The sequence below is a fragment of the Triticum dicoccoides genome, chromosome 6A, assembly GCF_002162155.2.
Source record: "Triticum dicoccoides isolate Atlit2015 ecotype Zavitan chromosome 6A, WEW_v2.0, whole genome shotgun sequence".
Lineage (NCBI taxonomy): Eukaryota > Viridiplantae > Streptophyta > Magnoliopsida > Poales > Poaceae > Triticum > Triticum dicoccoides.
This window is the reverse complement of record NC_041390.1, coordinates 619,583,378-619,593,769: the sequence shown is the minus strand read 5'-3', so window position 1 is coordinate 619,593,769 and position 10,392 is coordinate 619,583,378. Positions and strand designations below refer to the sequence as shown.

The following is a 10,392-nucleotide window of genomic DNA, read 5'->3' as shown; positions in this document are numbered from 1 at the left end:
TCCCGGTTGGTGGCATGAACCGGGACTAAAGGGGAGCCTTTGGTCCCGGTTCAAGCCACCAACCGGGACCAATAGTGGTGGGCCAGGAGCGAGGCCCATTGGTCCCGGTTCGTCCCACCAACCGGGACCAAAAGGTCTAGACGAACCGGGACCAATGGCCCACGTGGCCCGGCCGGCCCCCTGGGCTCACGAACCGGGACCAATGCACATTGGTCCCGCTTCTAGACTGAACCGGGACTAATGGGCTGACCCGGCCTGGACCAAAGCCCTGTTTTCTACTAGTGTTCCTTCTAACTTCTATTTTGACACATATGAAGTTGTAATTTGATCCCTTATGTCATGGAAATGTCAAATTATTTTTGTGAGCTCCCGCAAGAAAAATTATTTTTGTGAGCTGAACCTATGCATTAGTGGTCGCATATGAGTTAGTCAAGAGGCATGCATGTATGCTGGCTGCTAGCATGATTAGCTACAGATAAATCATAGAAAACTAGATAAATTCAAAAAGTCATCTAGATTTCTTCACCTTATTGTTGTACCATTTAGAAAAATATGGTCTTAGTTATTTTCTTAGTAAACATACCAGGCTATTTCAGTCAGCTGCATGGGTAATTTGCAGCTACAACTTACTTTCATTGAGTCACGTTGAGTAGCCTTATTATGTGGAAGCCAAACGTGTATAGGTAAATAAGCGCATCTTTTTGGGGGCTTTTGGTATCCATGGGTGGGGTAGCATCCCTTATTGTGTGAGAAAATCTCTTTTCTTACCGGTATACATGTTTACCAACGGGGTACCTCCAACACCACCTATGTCTACGACGCCGGCAGATACAACAGGTGTGTCTATGGCACCACATCGAAGAGTTTCTCGTGATCATTAGTTTTGGTGTCAATCAAAACTATACGGTGCTCAAGCAGGAGCCTCAGCAGCCTACACACGATGTACCACAAAACCACACAAGTTGGTTACGAAAAATTCCAAATGAACAAGATCCTCCAAAATTCCTCAAAACAAAGACTTTGAATCAAAAGGCATTAAACCAAATATGTAGGTATTCCTATCTCCTCCACTCCTCACTAGAGGGAGGGGGGGTGGAGCTGAACCTCAAGGAGTAGAAGGCAACATGATTTATCCTCTCGCTAGCCAAGAATTCAGTCGTGCCAAGTGGAGCATGGTCAGGGAGTTTTATTAGTAACTTTTGACAGGTGATAACTGTGAACACACACCTTCTCAAAGCCCATACCTTTGTGAGGTCGCTCCCCTTTAGGTTTTTCTTGCAAGCTCTCTTCCGAATATGTCGTAGAAAACATTACTGCTCTCTTTTACAAGTCACTAGTATGGATTAGTTTCTTTTTGATAAAAGACATGAGGAATACATTAGCTAGTGCATCAGTAAGGGAAAGGGACACATGCCAATGCAATTGCCATACCAAGCTTTGAAAACCATGATAGTCACCCAACACTAGAAACGGGATCTAGTAACCACCAGTATGGATTGACACGTGTCTTTGGATCCACTAGAGGGTACCGTAGAAGTCTTCTTGCGTAGAGTTTTCAATCATTGTTACATTTTTTTCAATCACTGTTACATAGTAGATAGATATGTTGATAACTTAATGGTCAAGTCTTTAAGCTCTCGTACAACTAGTTTAGATGCCACGCACATCCGTTTACTTCCTCAGTGCATGAATTTAATTTCTGTTACCATGGAATCTTCATGTTGCTACAAAAAGATTCATGGTGGTCGACACATAATTGGATGCAGTCTTGCCGTAAAACATCACTATCAATCATTCCATGCAATTTTATGAAAAACTATTGTTCATGTGGTGTGTGTGTGTTTTACTGATCTTGATTAAATGTATTATCTAGATCTGTAGACATAGCAGTAGAAAATTAGAAAGCACCCCTTCAGATTTGAACCAATAGGAAATGAGAAAGGATGGCCAAGTAGTGTGAAAGTGAGCGATCCTAACTTTACAACTTTAGTACTTTATTGTAAATTTCTAATGTAATACCCGTATAAGGAAAGCTACATGGTGCCCTTTTGGTAGAAAAAAAAAGAGAGGAAGTGCTACCGGGGTGCTAACACCTGGCCGGCCTGTTAACGTGGAAGCTTCCAGAGTTTTTAATTAGCGGTATGGTGTAGCACGTTTGATAATTAGCACGGAGTAGTTGTGTAACTATATTAGTATGCCACTAGTTTATGACTCTTCCCTTTAGTTTAGATGCTTGAGTTGTTGGAGCTCACATGTTACTCCCTCCGTCCAAAAAAGCTTGTCCCAAGTTTGTTCCTTAAATGGATGTATCTAGCACTAATTTGGTGCTAGATACATCCATTTGAGAGACAAGCTTATTCGGACGGAGAGAGTACTAATTAGTTTTTGTAATGCACTATTCAGAACTAACTTTGCGTTGTTTAAGTACTAGCTGGGTAGGCGCAATGGGCTGTAGAGTATACTATATGGTGTTCACTGCCTTATCCAGTCCTATATATGTGGCACTAGCTACCCTTGGAGCAATATGTTCTCCAGTTCTTGTAGCTAGCGCTGGCAGATCTACCCGGCATACTCCTTGGAAGCTCCCTTCGCTTAAGAGCACCCGGTGATCTCCAAAGCAAGAGGTATGCATTTTTATTTTTTGTGGGGTAAGAAGTATGCATGTTATACGTACCCATGCACTATCCTCGTTTCTGAAATGAATTGTGGTTTATAGCCATATATAGAGGGCTATAAACATTCTTGCTGTTATCCGTCGGTGTATAATATGCCAAAGATGAGATATACACTTCTCAGTCATCCGCTAATTAGGCTAATAGGAAGGGTCACCATAATCCTTAACATGCTTTTACAGGAGAAAACCAGAGTTTTAAATACATCTAATGTTTGTGTATTCCTCGCAAAAAAATTATAAAAGGTTGATGTTTATCGCAGACAACATGTCTTTCAAAGAAGCGGACAGAGCAAACGAACTGGAGATAGTGTTAGGACACAATGGAGTTGAAGATCCATCGCAACAACAGTTGCAAGAGATCATCACTGCTGACAGTCATAGTCTGCAGAAGTCAATTGATGAGCTGGTGAAGACGATGAAAGAAGCCAATCGCAGTCGCAGTATGTCCACCCAAAAGGAGCAGAAGGATTTTCGTAACTGGTTATTGCTTCTCTCATCACTGGCAGCCACCATCACCTTCGCCGCGGGCCTCAGCCCACCCGGTGGTTTTTGGTCTGAAGACGACATGGCAAACACATACATCGCTGGTACCTCAGTTATGCGCGACAAATTTCCCACAAGGTACCTGCTATTTCACTGCAGCAACACGATTGCCTTCTTCGCATCATTGGCGGTCATTGGATTGCTTGCCAAAAATATCAAAATCAAGAATCGTTTTTTCTTAACACTCGTAGCGATTTCTTTTTTGAGCTTGTGCGGTAGCTACATCACCGGCACATGGGTTGACCTCACTCTAGGGATTTACACCATTTCTGTGTTTGTAGCTGTGATTTGCTACATGTCGATAATTTGGGTTATAGCTCGGGTTTGTGATATCTATACTGGTAAGAAAGGAGATATCCTCACACCAACCTGCATGACTGCTGCCTGCAAACTTAATCGTGTCTAGCAAACAATGATTGACGTCTGTGTTGTATTGATATGCCCAAGAGGCAATTAATGGTATGCACTTTTACATTTTTACATTTTGCTACTCATTTCCTTGTAATTCCTATTTTGATACATATGAAGTTGTAATTTGATTCCTTGTGTCATGGAAATGTCAAATTATTTCTGTGAGCTGAACCTATGCATTGGTGGTCCCATATGAGTTAGTCAAAATGCGTGCATGCATGTATGCTGGCTGCTAGCATGATTAGCTACAGATAAATCATAGAAAAAAGATAGATTCAGGATGTCATCTGGATATCTTCACTGTATTGTTGTGTCATTTGGAAAAGGATGGTCCGATTTATTTTCTTAGTAAACATACCAGGCCATTTTTGTCCAGCTATGCTTGTATAATTTGTAGCCACAACTTACTTGTCACATTGAGCAGCCTTCTTATGTGGAAGCCAAACGCGTGTAGGTAAATAAATACACATTTTTTAGGGGTCTTGATATCCACCATCACCTTCGCCACACACACCCATTTAATTGGCTTGTTAATGCTGTCTGGAGCCACCTCATGCACGGATAAACAACTTTGGGTTAACTTATCAAATTGTTTGAGACCGTACGCTAATGGGTGGAGTAAACTATAGCAAGATAGCGTATTTGGGTCGTTCATTGCCTTCTACATTTATGGCACTCATGTTGAGCTGCTAGCTAGTTAGGTAGCCCCTTTGAGTTCCGTTCTCATCTTTTCTCTACCAACTTCACACTCCACGAGGTACGCAGTCTCTCTCTCTCTCTCTCTCTCTACATGATTCTATCTTCATTTGCGGAATGGATACTAACTTATAAATAGGTTGATTGTGATGAAATTACACAAGTTGCATATCTTTGCTCGTAAGCAGCCAGAAAGTGATTGACTAAATCAATACTCCGTAGAAGCCTGCCAGGTCCTCTCACATGCTTCGAATTCCCAATAGGTGATCCAGCTAACGATCTGGCTAGATTTGTACGAGTAAGGATTCGGCCCGTCACTGCTAGCAAGCACCCTTTTCTTTTCACAATAATCATAGCCTATAGTTTAAAAAAGCAGTTGTGAAGACTCAAAATCTATAGTTGATGTAGTTATTGAAATACGCATACGGCCCTGGCCAGGCTCCATGGAAGCTTGTTTTAGAAGAAGAAGAGTGAAAAAACTGAAAAATGTTTTTGAATTATAAAAAATTCTGAATTTATTTTGGTGTGTGTGTAGATGCTCATTATGTGCTTGTTAGGATTTTATGAGAGCGTGTGTTTATTCCCGAGCTACATAAAAAGACAAATATATGATCTATGATAAATAATACTTCCTCTGTACCACAATACTTCTCGCCAGGGGCGGAGCTACAGGGTGGCCAGGCTGGAATTTTGGATCAGCCCATATATCTATGGATCTCTAACTGGGCCAGAGGAAAAAATGGCCCAATAACACTTATCTGTTGAACGCAACCAGGCCCTCACGTCGAGCAGAACCAGCCGCGGAGCCTCGCCCCGACGCCCTCACACAGCCGTGCCCTGTCGTCCTGCCCCTGCCTCGCCATCGTCGGTCGCCGCCTCCGTTCGCCGCTCCTCCCTCCTGTGGTCCTGCCTCTCCCTCCTGCGGTCCCGGTGCTTGGATCCAGTCGCGCCCATAGCATCCCACCTCCCTGCCGGCTGCCGCCCTGTGCCCTTGCGGGTTGCGGCTCTGCTCCCGGCCGCTGCCCTGCGCCCTTGCGGGTTGCGGCTCTGCTCTCGGCCGCTGCAAGTGAACGGCTGCCATGGCACTGCCCAGTCGGCGTCCTAGCCTTTCCAGGCCTCCAGCATAGAGCTGGTGGTCGCCCGATTTGACGTATCCAACTCAGAGCTCGCCCGCTACCCTCATTCCCCAATTTTAATTTGTGGTTTCTTCTTTAATTTAGGGTTTCTACCAGTACATGAACCGATCAATGTTGCACATCATTTTGTGTTAAATTGTGTCATTGTGATAGGTAGAAAAGAAATTATTATTGCATAATATTGAAGAATCAAGAGGACATGGGGCATTGCTTCTCTTTTCAATAGACATGTTTGAAGATAGAGAAGAAGAATCCGCCGGATATGATCGAAGAACAAACCAAAGAACTTCTCAAGGTATGTACTATAGTCCATGTAATATGCACTATGTAGACTTGTTTGTCCAAAACAGAGATTTAATTGAAAATTTTAGTGTGTTTGTAAGACCAGATTGATCTATGTCTATGTGATATTGGTAATTAGTTATAGTGATCACATGTCATATTGCTTATCAATTTTTCTTTGCGACGAACCACCCTGTTCTCAAATGCTAGCTCCGCCACTGCTTCTCGCTGGAGGAACTTGTATCGGTTTTCCCCAACTACAAGTATTTAGATACAGAGGGAGTATATGTACTATTTCTACTATAGATCTGCAATTTTTTTTGTATGACGCCCACATGTTGCAGAGAACATTCTGCATGTAAATGTGGTGGCTTTAAAAATGAATTTAGAACATCTAAATATATTCTTTTACGTTTAGAAATGGATCCCGGGAGTCAAAAGACCCAACTTGTGTACAGGTTCTTTTTGCAGAGAAATAGTTGCCATAGTGATATTACGGAAAGGTGTGGCTACACTCGGATGTAGTACACCCGAATTTTCGAAAAACTGACAAAACATGTATCAAACGTGATCCAAAAATTCTGATTTTTTGTGATATCCAACATGAACAAATGTTTTAGAGACATGCCAAATTTCATCCACAAATAACATTCGAAGAGCTCTCACCAAAAATAACAAAATCACATGTCAATGTTTTCTGCATTTTTTAGTACACGATTTTGTCTTTTCTGTCGAGAGCTCATTGCATGTTATTTGTGGACGAAAAGTTTGCAGCAACCTAAAAAATTATCATGATCCATGTCACAAAATTTCTGAATTTTTTTATCAAGTTTGATATTGATTTTTTTGGTTTCTTGTAAACTCGGGTGTAGTATGAGTATGATATTAGTAGGAAACTGAGACCAAGATCATTTAGCTCTTATTGTGATGTGCCTTTACTATAGCTTTTCTATAACAATATAAAACACACAAATTGTGTTTGGTCCAACCAATTAAGATCCTTCAAAATAAAATTGTTCTAATGGATAAATTAGAACTTTGTAGACTTAATTGCAAACCTAATTGCAATATGATGAAGCTGATTGATGTTTGTTGTCGCAGAGAATATGTTTGAAGCAGACAAAGCAAACAGGGTGGGGATCTCGTCAGGAGATTCCTCGCAGCCTCAGCCACAAGAGATCATCACCGTTGACAATCAACGCCCACACATGTCGGTTGATGATTTGCTCAAGGCAATAAAAGGAGCCAACGGCATGCCGGTGTTGTTCGTCCCCTCCAGCGACGGCCGGCTGGCGGCAGTAGCCATGGACGGCCTCCATCAGAATCTGGTGCCCACCTACTCCATTTCCGAAAAGAAGAACCAACAGGATTTCCGGGCCTGGCTGCTGCTCCTCACGTCACTGGTCGCTACCGTCACCTTCACCGCAGGGCTCGCCCCGCCTGGCGGCTTCTGGGACATCGCCGACACCTCGATCATGCGCGATAAGTTCCCCCGCATGTACTTGGTCTTCTACTACCGCAACACCACCGCTTTCTTCACGTCCCTGATGATCATCGGCATGCTCGCCAAGAACGTGTACAACAAGGAGACCGTAGTCCTAAAGAACCGTTTCTTCGTAGCCCTTGTCGGCCTCTGCTTCATGACCTTGGGGACTAGCTACATCACCGGCACCTGGGTCAGCCCCAGGGGAGGGGTCTACAACATCGTCATGTTTGTGGTAGTCATTTGCTACATGACCATGCACTGGGTTCTGGACTTCATAGTCTGGATGCAACGCCGTGCTACATGAAGTGAAAGATCCATCCCCGGAACCATCGGTTTGTTGCTATGAGTGAGCTATATGTAAGAACAAAATTTTGTTATCGGACACCGGCTTGTATCCGTAAATCCCTGTCCTGGTTTTGCTGCACATGCTCCTATTTTGACACCATGGAGTTGTAATTTGATGCATCCGATCCTTCAGCCAGCAAAGCACTGCATTGGGGGCGTATACTCAGCAGTCCTGGCTCACAAATCAGACATCCGCAACAAGAGTTAATTTAAGGGAAAGTAGTGGTTGCACCCAGGTGCAGCTTCTTGTTTTATTAACGTATCTTTGTTTGTAGATCTCGAGAGCATCAATATCTCCTATCGGCACTTGGACTACTCCATGGATAATGGTGGATTAAACGGGCTGGCACAAGCTCCACAAATAGAAAAGTCATGGCCTCCCTTATGATGCTTGTCACTTGGAGAATTTGGAATGAGAAAAATGCTACAGTTTTTCGCCATAAAAGTGCTCCACCGCCAATCATGCTAAACAACATCAAGGTGGAGGCGAGGCTTTGGGTCGCCGCGGGTTCCAAAAAACTATTGGTTGTTTTATCAGGAGAGTAGTCTTGTATGTTGTAAAGGGGGTGGTTGTAACAAAACTGAAAGGAATTAAAATATGCAATACGGCAGCAAGCATAAGCCACCTTCTTTTTGCTCGTTGCTCCTACTGGAAGCAAATGCCAACAGTGCACGGGAATTGAATCAAATTCGGAAAGTTTATGCAGCATGTTCAGGGCAAGTTATTCACAAAGAAAAATCAGCCATCCCTTTCAGCAAAAATACGAAGAGAAAGGACAAGGAGGAGCTGATGAATCAACTGAACATTGTCATTGAAAGTTTCTCTGGAAAAATATTTGGCCTTACCATGTTACATTGGTAAATCAAAATCCAAAGCGTTTGAATATATCAAGGAGAAAATATGGAGGAAAATACAAGGTTGGAAAGAAAAAATTACTCGTCAAAGTTCTTATCAAGGTTGTAGCACAAGTGATCACCGTTTATGCAATAGCATGCTTTGACCTCACTAAACCCCTCTGTGATGATATCAGTTCAATGATTGGGAGGTTTTGGTGGAGCCAAATGGACAAAGTGAATAAAGTTAACTAGGTTGGATGGGACATATTAACAAAACCGAAAAAAAAATTGATGATTGGGGTTCAGAGACCTATACTCCTTTAACCGGGTCATATTGGGAAAGAAAGCGTAAAGAATATTACAAAACCCATCAAACATGTGCGATAAATTATGTTAGCCAAATACTTCCCAAACCAACATGTGTTACAAGCATAACCAAGAAAAGGCATCTCATGTTGCTAGAGAAGCATTCTAAAGGGAGTCCAAATGCTAAAAAATAGAATTATATGAAGAATAGGAGATGAAAGCATGATTAATATATGGTCAGACGTTGGTTACACAGGGGAACATCCAGGAGTGTAACATTGCAGCAAGGCAACAACATCGTCACAAAAGTTTCAGAGTTAATTGACCCAGTATTAGGATCATGGGATATTCGACGACTCCAACAGACTTTTAATGAAGATGTTAACATTATCCTTGACATACTAGTTTAAAGCAAAATAAAGAAAAAATCTCTCTGTTGAGCTTGTGTTACTACCGCCGCATTAAATATATCTAGCTACCATTGAGTATATCACAATTAATATACTATTTGTATGCATCTTTGTCTTTCTCTGACATTGATCATTGGTACGATATTATTTATCTGTCAACTTTACATAAGAACAATTGAACCAAATATTTAAAAAATGATCGGCATGTTATGAAATTTTGTTTATTAGGCCCAAATAAAATGTACTATTTGTCGACCCAGAAACTCCTTTTTGTAAGCCAAATTTGATCCTAATAAATGTTCACCATGTTGTAACATTTTTCTGTTCTTTTACCAAAAGGAACTTAGTAAAATTTATTCGTAGAACTCAATAAAGTGTAATTTTTTCATGGATCACAACATCGAGTCAATGGTTCTGGATGTTTATTGCACACTAGGAAATTCTCATGTAGTTGAGAATTAACAAAATTGTACTCTGATTTGAAAACCTATTAAATCCACAATATGCAAACTATTCAATAGTTATAGTTTCAATATGTTAGAGAATGGTGGGAATTGTTTCAACCTTATTGATAAAAAGTGACAAACATCCAGTAAATAACATATTTAATCTAGATTATCTAAAGTAATGGTTTCTATATACTTCCAACCCATAAAGATCATAGACGAAGTTATGAAACATCCAGCTCTAGAATCTCTTCAATGATGACAAATTTACTATGGAATTCTCTAAATTAATCATGTCTAGATATTTCTATTCCATGAATATTCTACATCCAAAATGTAGAACATCCAAGTCTAGAATCTTCTATAATCCTAGGGTTCTTCTTCAAATTATGTCATCATTGTTCTTGTTTTCTTCTAGAGCTCTTTTCTCAAACATATTTATCATGTCTAATACTCCAAAACCTTCTAGAAGCCTTTCGCAACTTTTTTCTGGAACATTTCAAGTGTGCACTGACATGGGTGATGGCCTTTGGTATTTACTTGGGTGATGCATCATCTTCCCGTTAGTGTTATTAAATTTTTAGGCCTTGCCGTTCCGCGCTTTCTTATTTTTTTTGTGCCATGGAGACTCTCCTACTGCCATGCTCCATCTTCATACCTGTATTTCTGCAGGCCATAGAGTACTACATATGTTGTAGAGCTACTGATTGATCCGGTCACAAAATCACATATTCTTCTTACTCATCAAAATCAAAGAGAGAGGAGAGAGGAGAGGTTGCCCATAATCTCTTCTCCCTCACCAGCTTTGACAAATCCACCA

At 41.4% G+C, this 10,392-nt stretch overlaps 1 protein-coding gene across 1 annotated transcript; it reads left to right on the top strand.

The window, feature by feature from the left end:
* Nucleotides 1-5,179: 5,179 nt before the first annotated feature.
* LOC119314693 lies at nucleotides 5,180-7,744 on the top strand. The gene is made up of 2 exons (XM_037589391.1): nucleotides 5,180-5,755; nucleotides 6,844-7,744. Exons 1-2 carry the CDS (start codon nucleotides 5,689-5,691, stop codon nucleotides 7,530-7,532), a joined length of 756 nt encoding a protein of 251 aa, XP_037445288.1. The 5' UTR covers nucleotides 5,180-5,688; the 3' UTR covers nucleotides 7,533-7,744.
* The last annotated feature ends 2,648 nt before the right edge of the window (nucleotides 7,745-10,392 follow it).

Bases quoted from the DNA above. Each gene is read 5' to 3' on its own strand.
- LOC119314693 (XM_037589391.1), top strand. From the start codon at position 5,689: ATGTTTGAAGATAGAGAAGAAGAATCCGCCGGATATGATCGAAGAACA. The intron at 5,756-6,843 runs GTATGTACTATA...TTGTTGTCGCAG, and splicing joins AAACCAAAGAACTTCTCAAG to AGAATATGTTTGAAGCAGAC.